Source organism: Zosterops lateralis (genome assembly GCF_965231275.1).
Source record: "Zosterops lateralis genome assembly, chromosome: 5".
NCBI classification, from domain to species: Eukaryota; Metazoa; Chordata; class Aves; order Passeriformes; family Zosteropidae; genus Zosterops; species Zosterops lateralis.
The window spans coordinates 26,054,954-26,082,514 of NC_139766.1; the positions used below are offsets into that span (position 1 = coordinate 26,054,954).

General features: G+C 42.0%; 2 protein-coding genes across 2 annotated transcripts in view; both read right to left on the reverse strand.

The window, feature by feature from the left end:
- The window catches only part of CORIN (corin, serine peptidase), a gene marked incomplete at its 5' end in the record, with an annotated part of 112,373 nt that extends 104,633 nt beyond the window's left edge, over positions 1–7,740 (reverse strand). Inside the window, one exon of the mRNA XM_083861509.1 lies at positions 7,666–7,740. Within this exon, the coding sequence (XP_083717635.1) occupies positions 7,666–7,740 (75 nt within the window). The remainder of the gene's footprint in view (positions 1–7,665) is intronic.
- A 4,033-nt stretch (positions 7,741–11,773) lies between these two features.
- Positions 11,774–27,561, reverse strand: part of NFXL1 (nuclear transcription factor, X-box binding like 1) — a 44,339-nt gene continuing 28,551 nt past the window's right edge. The window contains exons 19-22 of the mRNA XM_083861514.1: positions 24,239–24,343; positions 22,909–22,995; positions 19,936–19,989; positions 11,774–15,007 (exon numbers count right to left, since the gene is read on the reverse strand). Of these exons, the coding sequence (XP_083717640.1) occupies positions 14,834–15,007; positions 19,936–19,989; positions 22,909–22,995; positions 24,239–24,343 (420 nt within the window). The 3' untranslated portion in view covers positions 11,774–14,833. The remainder of the gene's footprint in view (positions 15,008–19,935; positions 19,990–22,908; positions 22,996–24,238; positions 24,344–27,561) is intronic.

Here is a 27,561-nt window from a genome sequence, read left to right on the forward strand (position 1 = left end):
TACTAGCCGTAAGTTAAAAAGACCAAACCAGAGATGAGACCACAGGAGAAAACAAAGAACTGTCAGGACTCTGGGGTTGCTCCCCAGCGAGGGCTAGTCCTCCAGCTCTGTTGAATTGCCTGCAGCAGAGCTGATAAGACCCTCCTCCTCCACGGCGACCACGGGCAGCCAAAAACCCCTCGGGCAAATATTGAAAGAGCTGATCAATAAAGGCGTTTATGGAGATTAATATTTTCTCCGCCCATTTTTATTCATAACACAGCTGTCTGTGTTTCTTCCTGGAGATGTGAAAATGCAGAAGGCTGGGAAAAGCCTGAGAAATGTTGCATGTACTGCTTCTATACTGTCCACGTGCCACAGGTTTCAGGACAAATTTAACACAGGCAAAATAATCCACTCAGTAAAAAATTTGACAGCAAAAGGAGCAGCAATGGAAGACATCTCCATGTTGCTCCACTGTCCCACAGAAGTCTGGAGAAAACATAATTGTATATTACAGCTATATGCTGTACTATTACATGAACACAGAGCTGCAGGACTCAGAGATGTGGGATGGAAAACTCCTCAATGCTACCTACCAGAGGTTTTATTTCCAAGAGAAAAGACCTGACTGCTTTCTGAAATCTATTGAGATAAACAATGCAAGGAGCACATGAGCAATTTCTCACTGCTTCACTCAGAGGCAGGAAAGGGGGGAAATGAGAGTCTCTTTCCTTAGGAAATGCTTCCTGAGTCTTTGATGTTACCAAGTAACTTCCAATAATATTAAAATGCATAATATTAGAGTGACAGTCAGTAAAGGCTATTTTGAAACTAGGAGTTCTTTGAGGTGATGAACAGTAATAGGAATTGCTCTGGGCAATTACTACTACTGCTGAATCACTGCCAAGTGAAATCTCTCTCTGGCACCAAACAAATCAGTTCTGAAAGGTTCTAGCACATTTTTTTTAAAAAAGTCAGGGCTCTGTCTATGGCAGAACTGAGTGTTACAGGTTTTAGGAAAGTAAGAAGGGAAAGACAGACTTTCACAATCACTAACCAGTCAGTCCCAAAGCATGAGCACCATTACACTGAATATTGGAATCTCCCTGAACTACAACATGTGAATTGGAGTAGATGAAATCTGATGCAGTCCTAAAAAAAGGAAACTACCTTCACTTCCTTTCCCTTAAAGGGCTAGGTGAAGACTAGTTAAATGTTCAACATATGAAATACTTATTTTGCAAGAAAAAGTTAGCCTTAGAATTCTGGAAGAGCAATAGCTTACAGGAGCACCTGCAGTGATTCAATCTGACAGTCTTTTTTTCCACAGACTTACAGGAGCTGTCCCCCAGAGGCAGCACTTTAACCATCACAGCATAAACTTCACCATTCAAAAGCAGCTCTGTCAGTATCCGAGTTTCAGCCTCTATTCACTTTCTCGACATCAATGTGCTAAAAAACTACCTTATGCTGGAAACAACTCAAAAAAAAAGCAGAGAACTATAAACTGTGTGACACTCAAACAAGCAGATGATGCAAAAGTTCCTCTCTAATGACAGAAATGTTAAAAAGGAACAGAATTTCCTTTTGGAAATGGATGGCTGGATTCTTTTCATCCCTTCATCATTCGGGGATAGGGGAAGAGGGACAGAGAAGCACACAAAGAGAACACTGCTACTCTGGTCAGTACTCTGGCCACGGCTTCTGTCCCAATTACGTGGACATCCATGAGGGTGGCAAGCTGCTGGCAGCAGAGGGACTGCAAGGTCACCCTCCTTGAGAAGAGAGCAGGAGCTGCTGTGTGCCAGCTATGTCCAGTTCCACCTGGATCCACACAACTGAGGACACAGCTGAGCCCATCAACCAAGCTGGTGGTGCCTCCATGAAAAAGTATTTAAGAAAGGGCCCACACTCCACACAGGCAGAGAAGCAGGAAAAGAGTGAGAAACAGTAGTGCCAACGCCAAGGTCAGAGAAGCATGTGCTCCATGGTGGAGCAAATACTCCCAAAATACTGCAGCCCACGGAGGACCCACACCAGAGCAGAGGATGGGTAAGAAGGAAGGAGTAGCAGAGAACCGCAGTCCTCCCCTGCGTTGTTCATTGCCTCTCTGGAGGGACTGAGTGCTACCTGTGGTGATTACAAGGGGGAAGAAGAGGAGTCTGGAATGAAGCTGAGATGGGAAGTGGGGATGAGAGGTGTTTTCCTGAAGTGTTTTAATGTTTGCTTCATGTTTTGTTTTTGTTTCACAATATCTGAATCAGTCAACATGTATTAATCAGTAATAAACGAATTTACTCCATTCGAGACTGTTTTGTCCATTATGGTGATCAGGAAGAGATCTCCCAGCTTTTATCTTGACCCATGAGCTTCCTCATTCTATTTTCTCCCCCATCCTGCAGGATGAGGTGTGGAGAGGGCAAGTGGCCATGTGGTGTTTGGCTGTGGGCTGAGGCCACCCCACCACCACCCCTGGATTCCCACAGGCACTGAAGACCAAGAACTGTGACTGGATGCACCAGAAGGACAAGACACAGCAGCGCCAGACTGCATTTTCTGGTGTCTGTTGCTGGCTTTAACCTCTAGATATTCAAGTTTTGCAGAAACAACCAGAAATAATACATGCACAATTTAGTTACAAGCATTGCTTTAAATTATAATGTCTTGAAACCACAGCCAGGGAGCATCTATCCCTTCAGGGGAGCAGTTGTCTGCACAAGTCAGGCACAGGATGTAATCTAATTCAGACTTCAGAGGCAGCAACATTCTCACCTCTTTTTGAAATGAGAATCTCTTGCTTGACAGTCATCTCATTATTATTTTTACATTTAGGATATTAAACCATTATTCATATTTCTTTCATCTTTGCTGGTTAGAAAAGTAAGCCGAAATTAAAAACGCTACTTGGAACTATCTGTTCCACAGCAAAAATGAATTATGCTTCCATCTGACAGCGAGAAAAGCATTCAGCACTGGGGCATTTAAGTATACACAGATTTAGGAGCAGGAGGAAGCTCTCAGGGCTGACGGAAGCGCCGGGGGACAGCGGGAGCCGGGCCCGGTGCGGCTCCGAGAGCGGCCGGACCTGCCGCCGGGGCTCCCCCGCCGCGCTATTTTTACTGCGGAATGTTTTGTATTCAGACTTTCCACTGCAGGCGGCCCGGGGCAGGGGATCCGCTCTGCCGGGGGAATCTGACAGGTCAGCTCGGCCAGGGTTATTTATAGAGGGCGGGGGACTGAGGGGAAGGATGCGATCGGCATCGTGTTCTCCTGCCGCGGGGCTGCGGACCGGGAGAGGCGCCCAGGAGCAGCCCCACGGCACCCCCCAGCTCAGCCGGACACGGGGACAGCCCCCGGACACGGGGACAGCCCGCCGGACACGGGGACAGACTGCCAGACACGGGGACAGACTGCCAGACACGGGGACAGCCCCCCGGACACGGGGACACAGCCCAGGCGCTCCCCGTTCCCTCTCTCCCTCCCCTTTACCTGGTGCAGCTCCCGGGGAGCGGGGCCCCCCAGGCTCGGGCCGGTGCCCGCAGTGACAGCCCCGGCAAGCGGAGGGGGCTCCCGCCCCGGCACCCAGCGGGGGGCTCAGGACACTTCTGGTGACACTACACACGCTCACAGGACAACTGACTGCGGAGGGCCGAGAGAATTAAAAATTCAGAGGCAATGGGAGTAGTCAGGCTGGAGATATCTGGATACTGTCATCAGTCACTGTTCTGAGCGTGAAGACCTTAACCAGGAGAATTTGAGCTTTCTCCTGCTATGACAATCCATCACTTCACAGCGGGTTATCACCTACCCCTCTCTCCTGGCACTGGAGAACTGTATGTACCCAGCCTGCCACTTAGGAGGTGCGTTTCTTTTCAGCAGGAAAAGAAACTGGGACAGACTACAAGCATCAGTATTTCAAACTGTAATCAGACTGCCCCCCTCAAGCCCTGCTGCTTCCTTAGCTGCTTCATCCTGAAGGCATTTAAGTATCAGGAGGTGTCTGGCAGCCACATATGGAAGGGGCTAAGCTGCATGTGCAAGTCTAAAACTGCCCTGCTGCAAGTGGCCCGACACCCGCCCCTGCCAAACCCTGGCCGGCATTCAGAAACAAGACATTCATCTGGCCTTGCAAGCACTTGCTAAGGATACCTGACACGCTGACAGGACTCTTCCCACACAATACAGCTATAAGCACCATCTTTTAAAACCTGACCACACTTAGGAGATAGTGACACTATATGTAACTGCCTAACAGCACTATTTGTTCAGCCTGAAAGCAGATGGCCTGGTAGCCAGGGTCTCTTGCTCCAGGTGGGGTCAAAGCCACAGCTCCCACCTCTTAAGGACATGCCAGTAGTGCTTACATTGTGTCTCCTGGATTGGGTGACCTGAATCTGCTGGGCCTCAGCATGGCAAAGATTCACAGAGCATCCACTTAACCACACTGCTTGAAGTGCTGGCTTCCCCCTTGTGCACAGAGGGTTTGTTTATGGTTCAGCATTTGTTGGTTAGAGCAGTTGAGCAGGAGCTGCTGGATTTCTTTGCCAGATATAACCATCCCAACATTCCCTTGCCTTTTCCACCTTCGCTTGACAGGACCATTCTCCTTCTGACAAATGAGATTTCTGTCTAGGTGCTTAACCATCTCAGCCTCTGCACACATTCCTTGTCTGGCTATGCGAGTAATGACAAGAAATATGCGTCTGGCAATACGTGGACTTAATATAATGCCAGGACAGTAATGTTCCTCAAGGGAGCTGAGTGCTAAGACCTAAACATGTATATCAGCTTAGCAGGAAAAGAAATTTTATTTTAAAAAAAGGCAACTCCTACATTCAAGTCAACTCACATTTTAAAATAATTACTGGCACTGTTAACAGTCCTGGCTTTCACTTGTATCTGCAGACATCATCTAATACATAATTAACAGCCAAACAATAACAGAGACATAGAAAATTGCCCTGTGCACATTTTATAGGACACCTCCAATCCTGACACATTTCAAACCATCTATATACACTACTTTTAATTCACTGGACACTCAAGTTATCTGCATACACTCAAGTGCCAGCTAAGACTTGTGGACCAGAAGTGAATGTTTTCTTCAGTATTCTATAGTTCCAGCTCCAAAAGACTCAGGGAAAGCAGTATTTTGTCCTGATGGCCTCATGAAATACTAAGAGCACAAGCAAACTCCTTTAGCCTTGGAAAGCCTGCTGTGCTGCCTGTCTCACCACAGGAGCCTTCTCGAGAAAATGAGTGCTGGTGGCTTCCTTCAAAATGCATACTGAGTGAGGATTATGTGTGGGGTTGGGGGGCCAGGTTTCTCCACAGGCAGAACGACCCATCCACCTGTTGGGGTACTTGATAAGTGGCCTTTGGAGGAGGGAAAAAAAGTCACGAGCATTTCATTTCTAAAAGAGGTTTGAAAACTGTCTAGGATTCCCTTGTTAACCTGGAGGAATCCCCATCTTTCTACAGAACCCAGATGCCCAAGGTCCTCTGGGGATGCCACCAGCTTTTATAGAGACACAGGCAGAGCAATTCTCTAATTCCTCGTATTACAACTTTTCAGTTGTTTGGGCTATCTCAATGCTACATTCATTTATCTATGCGCCACAGTACCCAAGAAGCTTATACAGAGATCTCCAACTAGAGCATCCATTACAAAAACAAACTAAAGAATTTAGTCCTGCTGACTGTTCCATCTTTTAGGAGCACAGGAAGGGTGTATGTATGTAGCCATATGGAAAAATCCACTCCCATGCTCCTACTGCTGAAAGCCAAAACTTCCCAAGAGATCCCGTGAATACATTAAAAGCTCTCGATATTTGATTTCACTTCAGAGTTTCACCACCTCAGTCACACTGCTAGTAATTTAAGTTAATTAATTAATCTTCTGCCGTGAAAAGCATCCAAGGACTCTGCATTTTAAATCCAGCGGAGCAATGAGGGCACTAAAGTACACTGCCGTGTTTATAAACTTGTGAACCCCCGTGCTGTGCCCTTTCGGCCGCGTGCGGTCGGTGTGACAGCCCGAGGAGCTCTGTCACCCTCTGCACAGTGCCCGGCACCGGGCTCAGCTCTGCGGCCCCTCTCGGCGGGGAGGGCGGGGGCAGCCGCTCTCTCCCGGGTCCGGTTCTGTTCGCTCGCCGCGGGCCCCGCACCGGCCCCGCTGTGCAGCTGCGGCCCCTCTGCCAGAGCCACCTGCGCCCGGCCGGCGGAGGGAAGGGCAGAGATCCACCCTGCAGGTTCCCTGTCGCCCCCTCTGCTGCAGCCTCTCCCACAAGAGCATCCCCCCATCCCTCCCCGCTGATGTTCCCTGGAGACCGCCCGCGCCGTCCCCTTCGGACCCTGCAACCCCCAGGCTGGCTGTCCCTGGAGGATGAGGTGCCCCTTCTGTGGCCCTGTACAGAATAACCTGGGTGCTGCGGCGGTGCCGGACAGTCGTGGGAGGGGTGGGGGTCCCTCCCCCCGACCCCAGGGTAAAGCCAGGTCCTGCCGGGCGACCCCCGCTCCGGGGTCTCGGTGCATCGGCTCCCCGGGAGCCCGCTGCCCACTGAGCCGCCACGGCAGCCCTGCCAGAGGTAAACCCAAACTTCGCTCCGGCAAATCCCGGCCGGACCTGTTGGGTCCGGGCTCGGCCAGCCCCTCCCCGCCTCTCTCAGCGGCAGAGCATTTAACGGGCACGGCAGCCCCGCGGATCCTCCGCGCTCGGGGAGAAAACCGGGGCCAGGGCGGCGCTGGGCTCTCCCCGAAACACCGACAAGGACCCGCCACCCGCGCTCTGAACGGCCGGCCCCGGGCTCCCCGCAAGTTTGGACAGGAGAGCTCCCCATCCCTGCCGGCTGGGCACGGGGTCATCTGTCCCCGGCCGTCCCCAGGCCGCGCCTCCGGGGCCACGGCCCCATCCCCGCTCTGCCACAGCACTCGGCGGGCTCGGAGAGGGAATTGCTCCTTCCCCGCTGCTCCCGTAACCTGCCGCTCAGCCCCGCGTGCTGTGTGTGTGTGGCCTGCGCACGGGAATTGCCCGCCGGGCCAGCGGCGGCCGGGGGTCCCTGCCCGCAGCCCGGGGGTCCCTGCCCTGCCCGGGGGTCCCTGCCCTGCCCGGGGGTCCCTGTCCGCAGCCCGGGGGTCCCTGTCCGCAGCCCGGGGGTCCCTGCCCTGCCCGGGGGTCCCTGTCCGCAGCCCGGGGGTCCCTGTCCGCAGCCCGGGGGTCCCTGCCCTGCCCGGGGGTCCCTGTCCGCAGCCCGGGGGTCCCTGCCCTGCCCGGGGGTCCCTGTCCGCAGCCCGGGGGTCCCTGCCCTGCCCGGGGGTCCCTGCCCGCAGCCCGGGGGTCCCTGCCCTGCCCGGGGGTCCCTGTCCGCAGCCCGGGGGTCCCTGTCCGCAGCCCGGGGGTCCCTGCCCTGCCCGGGGGTCCCTGTCCGCAGCCCGGGGGTCCCTGTCCGCAGCCCGGGGGTCCCTGCCCTGCCCGGGGGTCCCTGTCCGCAGCCCGGGGGTCCCTGCCCTGCCCGGGGGTCCCTGTCCGCAGCCCGGGGGTCCCTGCCCTGCCCGGGGGTCCCTGCCCGCAGCCCGGGGGTCCCTGCCCTGCCCGGGGGTCCCTGCCCGCAGCCCGGGGGTCGCCGAGCGGGGAGCTCAGCCCTCCCCTGCCCCGGCCCGCGGCCCCCGGGAGGTTCCCCTTACCCGGCTGGCGGAGAGGACCTGCCGGTAGCGCTCCTCCTCCGCGGGCAGGGCAGGGAACTGTTGCGTGGAGAGCATGCTCTGGCTGCTGCTGCTGCTGACCCCTCTCCACTTCGGTCGCCCCCTCACCCTTCCCTTCCTCGGTCTCTGCCGAACCGTGTCCGCCCACCTCCCGCGCACAGACACTTGCGGGGAGGGCTCCGCATTTTGTCTGCTCTGCACACTCCCCCTCCCCGCTCCTCCGCCCAATAATAATAAACCTCCGCGAGGAAGAGCCACATCCCCACCCCTTTCGCACACAAGGCTCTACCCCTCGGGGACAAGCTGAGAGAAAGCCCACTTGCTAATTTCGCCCTAAAGCCGTCCCCTGGGGAGGATGGATAAAGCGGGCACAGCCTTTGCACCGCTCCCTCCCCGCCCCCCAGCCGGTTAAGGGACGCCTCGTCACGCTGCGAAGGCTCCCAGGTGGCAGACGAGCCTGAGGCGGAGACAGTGTCAGGGGCCAGAGCCCGCGGAGCTGCCCCTCTCAGCCCCGGCCCCCGGAGCGAGCCCCGGGCAGCTCCCGGCCCGCACAGCTCACAGCGGGGCTTGGCAAGCGTGGGCCAGGCTCCCAGCTCCCTTCATTCATCCGCGGCTCCCGGGTGGAGTTCCCTGCTCTTTATTTTATGTCATGGTCAGGCAAAGGCTTTCCTTTCAGGCCAGGTTGGGAGAGTTCCGCGCCTGGAGGGCCTGCAACGCTTCCCTGAGCAGCAGAGCTGCCCTGTCGCAGCCCAGCTCCAGACGCCAAAGAGAGCTGGAAGAGCCGCGGGCACCGCAGGAGCGGAGGGGAAGGAGCTCGGGCAGGAGGAACCCCCCGAGGCAAACGTCAGGTTTCTCCAGCTCCTTCCCCGCGGGCAGGCTCTGATTCCAGCCCCCTGGTGACAAGCTGCGAGGGAGAACAGCGGCGAGCCGACCCGACGGCGGGAGCCCCTGTCCCCGCAGCGGTCCTGCTCCTGCTCCTGCTCCTGCTCCTGGTCCGGCCGGAGGGATACGCTGGTTGTTGCCCGTCTGTTGAAGCAAAATTCTCAGGCCAAGAGAGGAGTGCCGCCCGAAGCTGCAAATGACAGAGCAAATGTCTTACCCCCGTAAGATACCAGCTTTTGAGACTGCATTTGATATATTTGTCCCCTTGCCCAGTATTTGCATTCAAAGGCGTCAAGTCTGACTAAAGCCTCGGTCTGTTCACACAACGGAGCTCACCAACACTATCCAAGAATGATAAAGTCAACAGGACAAAAGGCAAAACAGTGAGTACAAAATGGGCAGAAGTGTGTGCTACCAGAATAGAAACAGTTCAGGACCCATCCAGGAGTCACAGAAAGATGTAACTGGCACTGCAGCTGGGTTCTGAGATGACATCTGTAAAGCAGAAAGGCTTCCAGTTTTTACTGTGCATGATTTAGTGCTTCTAAAATGCTATCATTCAAAATGTGAATCAGAAAACACCCAAGAAAATGTGAACCATTACCTCTCCCCGAATATGACTTCCAGCCCTGCCACCGCTCTTGACAATCAGTGAGGGTGATACCCCTCCCAACAGTGTTTGTATTTGTAAATATGAACACGTGGTATTACATATTTTTATATATAAATAATAAAAAAGATGAACACTTCTTAGCTTTTTTTCCAGTTTTTTTTCCATACCTCCAGATTTAGGCCCTGTTACTTTGTTTGCAAACATTATGGTGCAGACAGTAGTCTCCATGCTTCTGGAGTACCAGAGTACTTAAGAGGCTTCTGCTCATGGTAATTCAGTGTTGCAATTTTTACCCACCCAACCAACCAAACATCTCTCCAAACCAACCTCCAGCATCTGGAGGAAAACAATGATTTTAAAACAATTGCACAAAAAATAGGAAAAGCATGTAAAGAAAGAGAAGCAAGACCATTTATGCAAAATCACCATATTGCTTAATGTAAAACAACAAATATTTTGTGCTGCAATGCAGGAATCAAACCATAATTTGTGATTCATTACAGAGATTAGGTAGCCCTATCAAAAATTCTAATAACAATAAATGAAAACTTGTATCTAAGAGGTGCAGTACATGATTCAGACTGCAAAGCTAGCTTGGCCTTGGCTGAGGATGGCTTTAGCTGGAGAACTGTGAATTCCGAACCCCAAGCCAGTCTTGACTCCTAATCTCATACTAATTTCCTCCAAGAGGAGAGCCACTGAAACTGGAGTTTCACAACAAGATTCAGTAACACACAAAGAAAGCCTGAGTTCTGGTTTTGTAGGTCATTTTATGGAAATCACTGCATGAGCAACAATTATTTAGCTTAAATAATACTTGGTTGAATTAAGCCAGTTCCCTCTTAGGACTTAGTTCTACACAGCTGCTGTTTAGCCTGCCTTACAGCTGAGTGTGCTGTATCACAGTTCATATTCATACACTACTCATACCACAGACTTGTTTTCTGGTACCATAGCATAGAGATATCTTAATGCAGTGTTCAAATAATTCATTAACATTTAACCATCTTTCCATCTTTGTGGAGAGAAGCATATCTCATTATCTTATTAGTTTGACTTAATTTGATTTTTTTTCCTAATTTTAACGTTGCCATTCTTTTCCTACAAAATACATAAGACTACAGGTTCTTAATTTCTTAATTCTTTAGAGCAACTATTTGACTTGTGCAAGGGCAGACAGGAATACAAATATATTAATGAAGCAAGAAAAGGGAGCAATTGAAATGGTCATAGATAACTGGTAACAGGACAAAACCAAAGCAGAAGAGGGATTGTGGGAAATAGTAAAGGTAAGAAGACTTTCAGAAGCTGTGAAAGCAGGCCTCAGAAATACAAAGAACAGAGAACTTTGTATTCAAGCAGTTGCAGCTGCAAAGTCTGAAAGTAGAGTAGATACAATGATACAGCAAGCAAGAACATGAAACAATAGTTTGAGTTTTTAGCTTTGGCTAAGACAGACCTTAAGATTGCAGAAAAATATGCTTAGCAAGATAGAAGGTTTTAAGCTTATTAATGGAGTATTGTGTATTGTTAATAGAAAGCATACAAGTAAGCATTGTTTGAAGAAGGTGTACCTGTACTTTTAGTGATTGGCTAGAACAGTTGTCTGTAAGCTTTAGCTATATGCTGTTGGCTGGAGAACTTTTAAAATACCCTGTAACAAAGAGAACTTTGGCTGCTGTTGCAAGACGTGAGCTGTTGCCATCTTTCAACTGTCTCACCCTGCAATGAGACTGATGTTGTAATAAAGTTCAAGGAATGTATCCCAGCAGTCCCATCCCATGTGTGAAAAATGCCAACACAAATGTTGTGTTTACAGGAATTCACTTTATTTGGCGTTTTTAATATAGCTGACTGACCAGTCAATGAAGGATTGTAAAACAAATCATTTGCCTCAAACGAGGCACCATTTGTGTTGGCATTTCCCACAAGGGATATCCAAACTAAATGAAAATGACAACAGGATCACACATTAACTGTCCAAAGAATGCTCCACCCTAAAGTACACACCAGAGAGCAGCTGCCACACACATTAGGCTTCCACTGTCCAGCACTGGAATACACTTCAGACCAAGCATCTCTGTGCTCTAACCTCACAACACATAAGCTCATCACTTAGAGAAAGCTGGCACAGGGCAGATATGTTTTGGAGCCTGAACTACTGCTGAGATGATTAAAACTTAGAGTTCACTGCTTTAAAGCCACAATCAAACATAGATGCTTTTATGAACAATTTTTGGTGCTATCTGCTTAGTAACATTTCCTTCTCTAGTAGTTAAGGTCAGCACAAATGTCTAATAAATCAGCTATATTTCTCCCTATGAGGCAAAAAAAATCTGCTAAGTCCATTCCCACTTGTTTCATCTTAATCGATTTCCCCAACCCACTCTCACGATTTTGTCAAAGCAGTAACATGAAGGAACACAATTACATAATTCCAGCATTAATCTGAGAAGTAAGAACTATCACTGCCAGAGAAGGGGGGAAAAAGCATAACCTACCACTTGGGCTGCCTATGGCAGTCATCATTACCTGGGAAATCTGCTGCTTCAATACACCAGTCCTTGAGAACAAACAATTTTTGAAGTTGTTTTTGATATTTTATTGTCTGACTTGGTTTTTACATTAAATTAACACACACAATGGATTTGATACTGTTACAGGGAAAAAACTTGCCCTAGGAGTTTCCAACCCCAAACATACTGACCAGTTGTAAGAACCATGGCTCAGTGGAAGGACAAATTTTCACCACAATGCATCCAGAATCATGAAAACCCCCAATTTTTTTTCATTTTACACATAGCTAAATAGTCTTCATGTTAAGTCATCATCAGGCTTCTATTGCTGTAATTTCCCTTCAACAGTAGGTCAGATTATATAATTTGTTTTAACATATACTGATCAATATACATTTTTTTTGTAAGCTGTTAACATTCAAAATATTTGTTCATTACATTATATAACAGTACATCACATATAAATTTCTACCAAACCCTACCTTCAGTTCAAAATTTCTTTTCTAAAATTACCATTTTTCATTAATATTGAATAAAAGGTGATTTCATCTGTACCTTTTACTTCAAAGGTTGTTTGCAGCTCCAACCAAAGAAAGGCAAAATATTAACTATAAAAATACTTTAAAGAAATGAACAAAAACCTGGTGGTTTATTAAACTGCAGATTGCTCGAACCCCCACACTTTTTTTTATGCCAAGAAATAAATATCTGGTTCAGCAGGCAGACCAACAGAGTGCAAATGACTCAGATGGTTGGGTAAGATATATAGAACTATTTTGAATAAAATTTCAAAAATAGGTATGCCTTGCGTATGCAAGGTTCAGAAGAGATACAAATCCTTTAAGAAAGGGAATATGCCCACTCACACATATCTTTGTATGAACAGAATGAATTTGTATAGTAAAAAAGCATGTCAATCTTTAATGAAGATGATCAGTGAGAAACCTTTTCCTCTCCAATATGTCCCACAAATATGCAGAAAAGAATCTAAGAACTTCTTCAAACATGTAACAAGTCCAGTTAATTAGAATAACTCACTAGAGAGAGGTTTCTTCTCTTTGCTGTAGAAGCAAGGATAAACTTTCCACAGTCCTTATTTTAAAGCTTGAAGTAAATAGAAAAATTAGTGATAGTCATGCAAGATAAAAGCTGTTTCCACAGTGTTCTCATTCATGCTGATTTCCATATTTCAGCCAGAAAAGTATCTTTTTGTACTTCTGGATAACTCATCATTTTACTTCATCTGAACAAAAATATCTCTCCTTTTCCCTTAGTGACAGAAGAGTTAGTGACATATGCAGTCACATAATAGCATCACCTCACTGTTAAAGAAAATATAGTTATATCTGGAATTATCTTCCAGGCGCTAATATGATAGGAAAAAAAGTTAAAGCAACAATATGAAACATCATTTACTTTTTATACTAGAAAATAAATTCAATGGAGATACAACTTTGCATAGTGTAATTTCAATTAATTCTACAACTTTAAATACTAATGGTCTGACATCAATAATTAACTAATACACATCTCTAAAACATCAATTTAAAAAAAAAGTACTATACAATAGCATCAGTCCATGCTAAATAATGCCATGTTTTCCCCACCTTTCTCCTCATTCACCAAACTTCTGTGAAAAATTGAAAACTGATTTTATTCCAGTTTTCTTAACCTATGTAATCAAAAGCCTCTGCCTTTTTGCAGCTTTTCTATTTTATTTTCTTGCTGCTGAATCAGAATTACAATGGGATATCTGTTCAAATTAATAATGGGTCCCTTTACAAGTAAGTCAAAAACAACCAGAAGAGCTTTCAAGCAAACTGCAACATTTTCTACCAACTCAGAGAAATGGTCCCACTGCTTTTGCGGGATTTGTGGTGAAATTATATGCCTGAATTATAAGGGCGTAATACTAACACTTGTTGGCTATGCACCCCATTTTTTGCAGGAGCTTGTGATCACTTTGCAGTAACCTGCAATGCTCAAGTATCAGCAAAAGGTTTCTAGCAGAGGTTTAAAAATTCAGTTTTCTGATTTGCCCATTCCTGAATTTAACTTGCAGTCTCTCAGCTGACACTACATAGCATCTCTGATAATCCTGAAGCCAGATAAAAACCTTCCAGTTCTACCAACCACTACTGATAACCTAAAGTAAGGCATTCAAAACTGTCAGAAAGTAAGAAAACATTAAACATTTAGAAGTTTAGCTAGATGGTTTAAATGTGACTACCAAGCACCATCCACATAGCTTCAGAACATCATATAATTGTATTGTTACAATATCCAATTACAATTTTGCACACCTATGTAAATATCCAACTCTGACCTTTACCTATACAAATGATTGATACTCTTAAGTTTCATTTTAAATTGTTTTTCTGCTGCTGGCAATTGAGGCAACAGTGAGAATGCACACCTGTACCCTGAAACCTCTTCACATCCATGTTCAGCGTGTATGTCTATCCACTAAAGGAACTTCTCAGTTACTTCAATTTTGAAGAAACAAGGGTGGGAAGGGGTGGAGTGAAACAAGGAAAAAGCAAACCCCATAGTTTGTTTGGGGAGGGGGGCACTGTTTTATTTGTGGTATAGTTGAATTGAAAGACAGTTCACATTTCCTTTATCTGAACAAAGCTCTGAACAAGGCCCCAGAATATTCAAGCCTAGGTGACCCAAGGTTCTCTGTTAGTTGTCATAATTAAAACTGGTGTGAAGCACAGAAATTATTGTGTGATACAACATAAAGATTAGCATCAGAACACTAACCTTCAATAAACAACTAAGCTGATTTTACAGGAAGCATATATTCAATAAAGCATTTTATACTAAGCTATTCTTAATATTATGAAATTGAGACAAGGAAAAATAATATTACCAACAGAAGAGATGATAACAAATCTCAATCAAACTATCAGCACTTCAGTGTAGACTAGAAACTTCTACTACTTTCAGTGTCTGAGTTTAGTTTTGTGTATGTAATAACACAAAAGGTGACATTTCTTCCCTCCTCTGCATTTTTCTTAGCAAATAGTATACATACATAATCTATGCTTATTAAGTTCTGTTACACACAGACTAACATTCTAGGAATAACAGCTACCTAAAGTTCAACTGAGGTATATTAAATATTGAGTTGTTTTCAGTCATTGTAGACCATGAGCCATGCAACCATCACAACAGCAACTCCAAACACCGGCAGCATAATGAGGTTCTTGTACTTTTGCCATGATGATTGTTCAACTTCTACCTCATCCTTTTTTCTCTTATTCTTTCTTCGCCCTTTTAATCTGTTTTCAAAAGCCTCCAGTTCAGCCTAAGTAAAGAGAATAACAAGTAATTGACATTTGTGTCAGAATTAAAAACAAGGAAATGTAAAAGTTTTAAGTAACATTACCAAATAACATTTAAAAGAAATAACTGTCAGCGAATGGAAGTTACACATCTCAGAGCTAAGATGGTAGCACCATATCCCACAGTTACAAACCACGTTGTTTTCAAGTATTAAATCAAGTATTAAATTGTTTAGTTTCCTATTAAAACATTGCCAAAAATGTAGCCAGCTGAAGTTCTGCATGCTCAGCATTTTTACCTCAGGCTGAATACTTTAGGCTAAAGTAAGACTGTTATTTCCATGAAATATGTTAAAAATATATTTTATTTCCTATTAAAAAACCACTTGCATTTAAGTTATTTTACTAACTTTTATAAGGCCAACTTATAAAATAAGTTATATGAAAACTTTAAAGACATCCCCTCATAATAAAGATGCACTCTGCCAAAAATAAATTCATAAAAACGTAACTAAAAATCTATGCAATTTCCCTCAATTCTTTATATTTGCATGTCCACTAAAATTTAGACTAGTTGCTATAATCTTAGCTATGCACAAAAATACTCTATTTGTTAAGTGTTATTTAATCACTCATATGACTGTATGAGGGTATATAATATCCTCTAATAGGAAGCACATGCCTATAGTCCCAGAAATGGAGCAAAACAATTGCAAAAGTAAGAATGCCAGGCTTCCAACAAGAATGGCAGTTTCAGGGTCCTGTCAGGAATAAACAATAGAGTCTCTGATCCCTATTCTTCATTCCCCTCCATGATTTTTTAAAAGAGCATCAAGAGAATACAGGAAAAACTCATGTGAGTGTACAAAGCTGAAATAAAAATGGAATCAGGCAGCCTAGAATAGAGAGTGAAGACTAGGATGAGGCTCCAATGAGAAGGCATCTAATTGCTAGGAAAATTAGAAGAGATACTCTAAAGAACTTAGACAAACTAGAATCAGAAAAAGTCTGATGATTACCTGGATTTTTGGTCAAGTTGTTAGCTACTAGAAAAAACATGGGACAAGGCACTAGGGAGCAGAGAAACCAGATAGAGTGAAGGGGAAAAGAGATGGGAGTAGCAGAGCGCAGCAAGCAGGGACTGGCTGGGCAAAAGGCACAAGACTGAGCTGAAGCAGAGGAATCATGGACAGCGAGCAGAGACAAAGCCTGGCCACGAGAGGAAATAAATCTATGTGACTACGCCTGCAGTGCTGCCAGGAAGAGGGACTAAGACAATACAGTAGGTGCATTAAAAAAAACAAGAAAAAGACTGTTTTGGGAAATGGACAGAGTAGTAGTTCAGTAAATAAAATTTTCCCGCAGAACTCAAGGTTGCCTGATGTCTGGTCTTCCTCCACTGACAGCAAATACTTGTCAGAGCTTCACAAAACAGCTCTTCTCTTCCTGTGCCAGTTACAACTGTTAGCAGGAAAAAGGGACCTATTTTGATGTCTATTCCTTTGTACCTAATAAAGGCAGAAATTGTTGGCACTTCTCTGATGATATGGGAGAAGAGTTCAGAAAAAGTCACAGCCTATTTGAAACAAGATTACTCTCAACTAGCTAATCCTCCCTTAGAAAAGCAAAGTATTTTAATGAAACAGTTTTTCAAAATCCAAAATCTGAGGCAAGGGAAGAGTTCTTATGGTTTTATAGACAACATGGCAGTATTTTATTTTAGACAGACACTTAAGTAAAATTTGAGGCTTCTACAGTTACTATACAATTGTGATCAGTACATTTTAGAAGCAGAAAGCTCTATGAATTGCAATAGTTAAAATATAGGGCTCAAATAAAATTATGTAATAGCTATTGAATTGCTTCCTTGGTGAACTCTACAAAAACCTGTCTAAAAATAAATATATAATTTAAAAAAACAAAACACAGAATGAAAAAAGATTTGTAGGCACAGAATATGAGAGAGAAGGCATCACTACCCTCAAAAAGCTACCGACAGATTTTGTGTAACTGTCACTTTCCTGAAGTGTCACCTTAATGACCTTTTAATAGTTGTCCCCAGTCTTCAAACAAGCCTAATTTTTCAAGCTAAACAAGCCTAGGGTTTTTATTTCAATAAGAACCTAACTTCTTTGTATATAAACATAACAGAAGTAAAATGAAATGTATTTATTTAAATTGCATACTCAAAATATCTAGTTCAGTGTTGCTCAGGCACTGAACCTTTTTCTTTCATGTGTTATTCACTATATTTTTCCTGCTCTGAAAGGAGTATCATTCCCATCGGAAAATGTAGCTAAATTAATGCAAATAACAAAGTGTATCTTCTGAAAGTGATGATATATTTTCATTAATAAAGGAGGGAAAAACTTGACTTTCTAACTTGTAAGGATCTGTTAAAATTTTTTCTTTGTACATAAAAAAGGGAAATGAAAACTTTCATACAACTCAGTAAATTACACTTCAGGTTCAAGACCCTAACTTCCAGTACTGAAACTCTCAACAGTTAGCTTGAAAACTTAACCTAATCTTTTACAATGGAGAAGGACAGAGAGAGCTTAGTCTGAGTTGTTAAATAATCAAAGCACTGATCTTTTTTCCACCTCTAGCAATTGTGAAAACCCTGGCCTCACAGGGTGCCTCTGAATTAAAAGCAGAGGGAAAGTTTGGCTGCTAGGGCAATGACAAGAAGTCTAGCCAAGCCATCTCTTCCACTAAGAAACAAGTGATTCCATCTGTAAATGGTATTAGCAAAAGTTGCTACCAAATATAGCAAATACCAAAATATAAATGCACAGACTTACTAGAGCATTAACTAACCTGTATATAAAACATTTAATGAAGTATTAATCAAAATAGGTTTAAGAAACTGTGACTAATAGATGAACAGTCTCTATAAAAATGTGCTAATGTCATTGAGGAAGGTGGTACAAGATGCAAACTTTTGTCAGAAGGGAGTACACTCAAAAATATTCTCTTAATGTGACCCAACACCCTACGATAGTGACATCCTCCAATTTCCATCAACAGATGGCAGATTATGAATTCTAACTGGATGGGAACCAATGTTACATAAAAAGGCTGCAGTAGTTGAGGTTAGTACTTGTATGCAGTTCTAGAGCCTATTTATTAGTTACAGCTGTCCCTTTTTTTTACAATTTGTTTTGTCCTCTTTTTTTACTGTTTTTGTCCTACTGTGTCCTAATGCACTAAATAACTCTTAGCCTTTTAATAGGGTTCATTATGTATAGGTGAAGTTTTCTAGCCCGGAAGTTGCATCCATCACAAAACACACGTGCAGGAGCAGTTGCCATGTATTCCATAAAGTTACTACTGTTGGGCTGGAACTGTGAGATTTCAGAAAAAGTACAAATAGAAAGCAATGGTGGTGTGACTGAAGAGAGGAATAATCACTGCTGAAGAACCCAGCCAAAATCCAGCACACTATGTTGGTAGAGTGAATCTGCCAATGTTTCAGAGGAGCCTCTTTACTGAGCCTTTACTAGAGAGACTGCAATTTAAGTGATTTTGAGCAGAAATCATTAGTATTTGGGTGGGATGCCTTCTGAAACGCATGAAAACGCCCAGTGCAAGACAAACATCAGCAACTTTGACTTTCTAACTCTAGCACCGTAAGCATGTTCTTTACATGTTTAAGATGCCCATTAGCACACTTCAGTACTTGGCTTGCAGAACCAACACATACAGATTTCCTCTGCCAAATTTATTTCAGACGTCTGTAAGTTACACTTCCTGACCTATATGCCAGAAGGAACATTTCCAGGGTCAGCTTAGAGAACAAGAAGAATTAGATGAACTGTCTGGGAGTTACATGAGAGAATATGTACTCAATACTGTAGACACCTGAGAATTAAATGTTGCAATAAACATTGCAGGATGATCACCAAACAGTGTCTAGTGCTTTGGACAATAGACACATAACCATGCCTTTCTTGTAGGATAAGCCAGACAAGGTTCCCCTCCAACAAACAAAAGTCTTGCCAGAACATTTTAGATGTAACATTTTCATTACTTGCTTAGATTACAAAGTGTGTATAACAGAAGTTGTGACCCACAGAGAAACTGTCTATCCTAATGAGATTCTGGAAATGGCACAAGTGAATCAGCTCGGTAAGCCTCCCTTGCCACCTTTCAAGAAGGAAGCAAGCCACTGATCCCTGATAAAAAGAGAGTGTGACATGCAGGTGAAAATACATGTGTAAGCTAAATACATAGACGCTGGTAATTGAGTAAAAGGAGTCAGAAAGCACACACACTGGACATGGAATAGGATTTGGTGTCAAATGCTCAATCAGGCACAGGTACACAGCATGAACTGGCTGGAAGGCATGCAGACTCCAGATGACAAACTTGACCTAACCATCACCACCAACTGAGCTTACAGTGTTTGCCTGAATATGAGTAATATCAGCACCTCCAGGCAGCTGGCACAGAAGCTTTGTGGATTACAATGCCAACCACATCCCCTCACCACCAACAGCAATTACAGTAAATACACATTTCCTCCCCATCCCAGAGACCTTGAAGGACAAAGACTCATCCTTTGTCCTTGTTCTTTCATGATAGGAGGGAGAAGGGGAGCTTCACCCAATATTTAGATCTTGCAGAGGCTATTCAGTATTCTGCGGTGTTTATGCTGTACAAAGTGTTTGATTAAAATAAAGCATACTTAGTATTTTAAAAATAAACTACATTATACAAAGTTATAGTAATACAAAGTTACCATTTTGCACAAAATTCTGAAAATTGTTTGGGAAAATGTGGCCTCATCCATTGTAAATAATTTACCACAGAGTATGGTAACAGCTGACAGGAATGACTGTGCATATCACATTAAAAACTATACATGTTTAATTGCATGTAAATTACATTATTTACTAACAAGAACAAGGTGAGGATGATGTGGATGAGGAAGAAGAAAGACTAGTACCTGTTGTCTTCGCTTCTCCTCTTCAAGAGCAGCTTTGGCTTCTGCTTCTTTAATCTGTCCAGACACACAAAGTTATAATATACTGTTGTAAACAGCAGCTAAATCTGTTTTTTTAAGGAGTCATAATTAGTCCTATAGAATGGTTCTCAGGAAAAGTCTGCAAACTTTCCATCATGTGAGCTTCACCATCCAAAACTCATAGGAAAAGTTGTCATGGGAGTTACAATTAATAATTCTACAGAAATATTTTGCAGTGTTCAAAAAAGCAAATTAAATGCTACGAAGTACTAAGAAAAAATGGTGCAGAAAAAATTGTCAATGTGTAAAGATGCCATATACTTGAATCTTAGCACCTACATTCCATCTCGGTCCTACATTAATAAATAAATATGAAACCTGAATATATACAAAAGACAACAGGATGGAGTGGCTTCCATCTGAACAGATGCAGAACTAGGATTCATCAGGTGACTAACAGGACACCAAATCCTGGAGAGTATACAGATGCCAAACAGGGATAAAACATCAATAATTATTTTTCATAATGCAAAGGCATAAAATGAATTTACCAGGAGATTGGCTCACAATAGAGGAAAGTATTCTACTCCCACAGAGTTTTTGGCTAAATCTAGAATTTCAGTGCTACAGAACATTTGCAGATGCCAAAAGTTTATGTCAACTGAAAAACAACCAGGCATGCTAATAGGAGATAAATCCAACAAAGACCATTAGACAAAAAGACATCATCTCACCTCTTAAGTTCCCACAGAAAGAGTACATGGGAGAAGTTTATATATCTCCCTTTTTTATACCTTGTTTAGGCTTTTTGCATTGCAATCACTGAATCACTACCTTGTAAAAGTTAGATGTAAAAACCTATTAATAAATTGAATTGAAGAAAGTCTTCATCCTACTAGCTGGATTATTTGCATACTAGCAATGAAAACAGTTTACTGAATACTGTTTGCATAGGTAGAATTGGTTGCAAATAAATTCCACTTCAAGAGCTTTTGATGACTAAGGAGAAAGTACACTAGCTCATGCTTTAGCACAGTGTAGCTCAAACAGCGGGGACTGGGGGCAGGGCCAAAAGAACAGTCCTATTTGCAGGTTTTCAGATAAATTTTTAAATTACTAAACCTTATATGAAATAAAAGCACTATTGAGCATTTCATTAATCTAAATACAATGGCAGAGTCTCTTTAGAAATGTATGTAAAGGACCTTTTCAGCCATGCACATCTGAAATCTGAAAGTCTGGTGTGTAAAAAAAAAACCCATTCATTTTTCACTGCCATCTAATGGCAAAACTTCAGCTACAAAAGAATAAGTGACCTTCAAATGTGGAAAATAGCAACAGAAAAGCTTCTTTTTACACTAGTGTGGTCATATTTGTATAAAATAGGTATAATGTACACAGATAAAGGGAAACTTAACTATTATAATCACAGCATGGAAAAACATTGCTAGGACTATTTCTTCAATAAAATGTACAGTAAAAGACACATTCAATTCCTAGCCACCTAGTGAGTAAGAGGTGTCAGACATGAAAAGTTTCATTAAGAATTAACGCACTTTGGTTTTAGAAATTAATGGGTGTTTCGCAAATGTGCAAACTAATTTCTCTTTGTAACTGTCTGCAGTTTTCAACAATTTTTTTTTTCCAGTCTGGACACATTAAACAGTAATAGACATAAATAAACCACTTTCGTCATGTGCCTATAATAGGAGATGATTCTAGTATGATGCTTGCATATTAAGTCAACACAAGCTACAAAAATGTACCTAGAAAGAATTTAAATACAACTTTATCACTTTATATGAAAACCCCAAAACAAGTAAATACACATTCTTCTGAGAAGAAGGTACACATGGCTAGGTTGTGCCATCCAGTATGTCTGTGGCATTGCTTACAGCAGAAACTCGTAGCCATTTGCTCACTGCATTAGACCATTTCCCCCTCTGGATTACATCATCAGGGCAAGAAATTAGTAGTAGTATCTGCTCCAGTCAAAGAGCACTGACACTGCACCACACTGAGACATGCTGCTGCGTCCAGCTCGTGCAATCTTACTGTGAGTTCACCTTGATTTAGGAAGGGACTCCATATACTATGAACTTAGCTTCATATTCTGACTGGAACTGTTTCGTCATGGTTGGGATTCCCTAAAGGGATATCCCAAGAGTTTTAGCATTCAACCTGCTTGCAAAGTTGCAGGATTTGGCCAGTGTGGTACTTGTTAGAACTCGTCAATCAATCCTGAAAATTTGAGGAGAAGCTAACTTGTCAGCTTTACCCAGTGAGTTTTTGGGTTGTACATTTATCACATCTAATACTTACCTGTTAAAACCCAAGCAACTTATGCATCAACTCTTTTTGTGTATGTTTTTAATAAAGGTTTATAACAGCAAGGATCATATCCTGTCTCTGTGTGACAGCACACAGGAAATTCTTTACTTTATAAAACAGCTGATCAAGGGAGAAGTCACATTAACAGCAGCCTAAGCAGTATTCTGCAGTTGCTGGAAAGTCTCAATTCTTCCAGTATAGGATAACTAATACCATGTGGCAGGGTTATACCCCACACTGAACAAACTGAGCAACTGATAGCTGCAAAACCTTCACTGGAAAGACAGATCTTACAATGCCCTGTGAAGCAGTCTGACTCTAGTCTTACAGCACTCATGACTATTTTATCATCACTGATCATCACTTGTTCTCAGTGAAAGAGGAAATAATCAGTTCCAACTATTTTAAAGGAAAATAAAAAAGGACAATAACAATACTGTTTTAAAACAGTTCTTGAGTCAATTAACACCATTCATAAATTCAAGTCTGAAAAAATAGCTACAATTCAACAGCACATCCACTTACATTGCATTTCTGCAGGTACTGCCTTGAAAAACAATGTATTCTTTTTTCTACTTTTTTTGGAGCTCTGAGAAGAAATTTTAGCTAAAATGGATACATTACCTCATACGCTTTCCGCTTCATTTCCTTGCATAATGCATCGCATTCCAGTGAAACTTGGCCTTCTTGTATCTTGCTGCACTGGACTTCCTGTTAGGCAAAATTTGTCTTTTATAATCATTTCCCTATATAAGATTTTAGTTGTCAATTTCTTTATGAAAATAATAAAACTTTTTTATTTAGTAAAACATTGGTTTTATATATGAAATAAAGCTGATTGAATCTTATTTCAACCTGTAATTATATATTAAATAGTCCTTTTTAATTTTTTTTTCTAATATGCTAAGCTGAAAGGAAGAATAAATCAATAGTTCAGTTTAATTTTTCTCCTCCTTACTCATTTGTTTGCCTTAGACAAGTAAGATAACCTTCTGAACCTCTGGCAGAAAGAGTTCGCATTCAGAGTGTCAGTGATTTCATATACATTACCTTAACTGGCTTAGATTACAGGACAAAGTCTGGTCATGAGAAGCGAGAAATTAAGTAATTTTCAATCATACTTTCTCCCCTTCTCCTAGTATTGAGGAAATTTAAAAAAAAAACAAACACAAACGAAGTGCTTATCTGTAAGCAGAGACTGATCAATTTTAAGCCTTTTTCTATCTATGTCCTGTCTTCTCCTGCTGAGCATCCCACCTGCAAGACTTCTTGGATGCATAAGACATATTTTGGAGAAGCTGAGTACTCTGAGGAACTGTTGGAAGGTTCAAAGGTTAACTGGGTCCAGAAAAGTAATTTAAACACCCTTTAATTAAAACAGATCATGGGGGTTTTTTTTCATTAAGACATTATTATTTGTCAAGACTTCATATCAATTTCTGTTGTTCCCCTCATAATACTTTGTCCTTATTTGTGTTAGAAGCCAAGGATGTTGATGGTCACACTTGTTTTTAGGTTTACAGGGAACCTCAATTAATTACATTAGTTCAGGTTTCAGAACATCTGTGCTAATTCCAACTTCTGTAAATATTCCCAATCTCATTATAAAAATGTAATTTTTATTCTCAAATCCCTCCAGGTTATCTGAGGGTTTGTTTGTTTTTTTTTTTTTTTTTTGTTTTTTGTTTTTTTTTTTCACAAAACTACAAAAATTTAAGTGTGCATGAAGATAAAGCTAATGTAAGTCAGGCAGCTAATATATTTTAGAATTAACAAGATTTTATATTCTCCAGTGAATCTTCTCCTATCGCAGCCCAGATCTTTAGCTGAAGTGACTTGTTACAGCTCTGCTGTAGTAACTGGTCCTATTCCAATCTGCAGCATCGGCATAATCCATCCACATGCAACATGCAAAGAATACATATCCTTCAAAAACTGCACCTTGTAAATTTACCTTTTTCAGTCTCTTACAGAGACATCGGAGTTTAACCTTCTGGCTGCAGTTAAGAGGACAGCTACCTGAATGGCAAATCTCTTTACACCGGTGACCACAGGGCAACTGCAAGGAACAAAACACAAATAAAACTCCCATGTCAATAAAACACTGTAAAACTACCAAGAACCTATGAATTGGTTTTATTTCAGACATAGCATTTTAACAGAAAACTCATTTAGTTAATCAGTCTCTTAACTTGTGAAATAATTGATTGTTCTTTTCTTTTTTCATGGGGGGAAATACTTGCTTCTTATTTACTGATTTTTGGTTCCTGTAGGATGATTTCTCTTTTGTTGGCACAGCTTGATTAGAAGACAATTTCTCCTTTCACATGTTTCAAGAACAGTCATTTCCACAATAATGTATACAACAATCACCCTAGCTATCTCTGTGGTGGGGGAATACAAACGGATAAGGTAAAAAAACCCTGAACGCTGAAATTACGTGTACTGTAGCTACTTGTAGATTAGATAGAGTAATAAAGGAAGAGGAAACAATCAGAAGCAGAAATAATGCAGAGGAAATCTTGAATTCAAGCATTATCTGAATTATGCAAAAGTCAAATAAAGGTCACCAAAATTCTTATAATGTCCAAAATAATTTCACAAAATCCTAAATTTCTGCATTTGGCATATTATCCAATTTTTGCCATCTGAAAGATAAAGACTTCTTTTAATGCCAGTGCAACTTTTAACCTACAAAGAAAATAATATAATTTATTTTCTGTGTAAGAATTGAGTTATTAATTTAAGTATGCTGACTGATAAGAACGTAGCAGTGCTCTCAGCATTATATTAGATAAAATATGTCAGGAAAATAAATATGTTTTTTCCTTGTTAAGAACTTGACTAAAAGCATCCCTTGCTCATATGTTCATAAGAAGTCTTCACAATAACCATTTTTCATTTTCAATTACATAACCCAGTACTGTTAATAACTGAAGGTGGACTCTCACAGAAGACATCTAAGCAATTTACTTACAGCTTTAAAGCTAGCATTAGATAGTGTTCTTTATTAAAAGTGAAATTTCACCTCTTCACTGTCATCAAGGTATTTACACAAATTCGAAAATGCCCTAAGACATACAATTTTACGATATATTTTTCATATTTATCAAAATTCAAAATGTATACATACATCATCATTTCATCCACAAGAATGAAAATGGTAAGTAACCCAGCTGAGTACACTTTGATTAGGCAACCTGGGTTCTCAGAAGTCCATTGGAACTGGCACATCTGAGCTAGTATCATGAGACACATACCTAAACAGAATATGAATTTTTCAGACTAAAATTATGGAACACATATACATGTCTTCATGTCCACGACAGTCACAAGCTATTATTGATACTTCGTGGTTTCAGTTCAGTTTTTTTAGTTACTGTTTCAGCATATTTTATACAGGACTAGAAGGAACCTTTAAGTCACCATGTTCGGTCCTGAAATCCAGTCCTCCTACATGCAGGTACCTCACATATCGTTCCAGGACTGGATGAAAGCTTACTGTGAAAACAGTTGCCCATTCTGACCCTATTCTACTGTTTCACTAACAAGGGTGCTCCAGGAGCTTTTTTTTGAGTCTCCTAGGTTTGCTCTAGCTAGTCTAAGCCACAGTTCTTATCCTCATATTGAAGTATTTCTGTTTTTTCTTAAAAGGCTCTTTATTATCATAGTATTCCCTTAATTGAATTTCAATTATGTTCAACCAATGTTTCTTGAATACAGAGCCAGAACTGCATGTAATATTTCAAATGACATCTCAGTAAGGACTTTGTACAATGCTTTAATTGCATCTCATTCTTACTAGAGTACCTTCCCCAAAACATCTTCAGCTCTCATTGCATTTCTCTCCAGATAATCATGCTGTGAAAATAAGAATATCTGCTGTTTCCTGGGAGCTTATTATAAGCTTCACATGTATGGTCTTATTGTTTTGGGGTTTTTCCTGTATTTAATAACATGACTCCAATACATGTGTTCTACAGATGCACCTCGTCAATTCTCATACACTGACAACACCCCACAACTTTTCATCAGAAAATCACAATGTTTTTGCTGCCAAGGTCATTACTGAAAACAATGCAAAGTTAAGTGTCAGTTCAGTCCTTGGGAAATCTTCCTTATTGTTAATATCTCTTGCTCCATCTTTTTCTTTAGTTTTGAAGTTCTTTTGGGGAAGGGACTTGGGTGTTTTTTTCAAAAGATAATCAAATACAGTTGTTTCCTTTAGCCACCTTCATGCTGGTATTAACCCTCTCTTGTATCTAAACTAGGTATTCACTAAGTAGCATTGACTCACTCACTCTGCTGAAGCCTTATATGGCAGATCTCATCTATTCAATTTATCTGGTGGGAAAAAATATATAAATTGGTCACCTTTATCAAAGAAGAAATTTAGGGGTTTTTAGTCACAACTGATCATCAGCAAGTATTTTTCCCTGAAATCAAAGTATTATTTTGATAGTTTTGAAAATATGAGGGGAGAAGCTTGTCTAAGCCTTGTATGCTACCAAGGTGAGACTACCACCCAGAACATGGAGTCTAATGGCCGAGTCTCTTCACAAGTGACTACAAACTTTGCAATTTGCTACTGCACAAACCCTGTGCAGTAAGAGGGCCTGTCTCCTGGCTCCCTACAGAAGAGCATCATACACAACAACTCCTGTAAGTCACCTCATGCTGGCTAGAACAAGCCATGGCTAGAACTATTACTTGCAGCTTACTCTTCCATAGTAATTACGCACATTTTCATTAATAATGTCAGAGCCCAAACAGTTGTGTCCTAACTGACATTTCAGAACTTGAAAGTCAAGACAGTAACCCTCACCTTGACATCTAAGTGCTACTGCAATAAAATTCTTAGATACCATTAGACCAAAATATTTATAGCACAGGAATATGTTTAATCCAATACTGAAAAGCAAATGCACACACTTAAGTTTCCCTGACAGCTTTTTCCTTCTCCTACATCTCTGTGCAGGGACTTTCTTCTTACTCTTTCCACTGCAAAACCAACACTAAAAAAGAATATCAGGAGAAACTGTGAAATGAATGGCAAAACAATATTTCCCCATGATCTCAGAAAACAAAAGTAATCATTCTGTTGCTTCTGCTGGATAAAAAATGTAATGGGAAAGGATTTTTTTTTCACTCATTTTTCAGTATCAGTGCTGAACTACTTGGTACTTAAACACAAAAGTGTGTGCCCTCTTTAGATCATTTTCTACTGTACAAAATCTCTTGTCAACAGCTTCTGGACTAAAGCCCAAAGTGAACAGG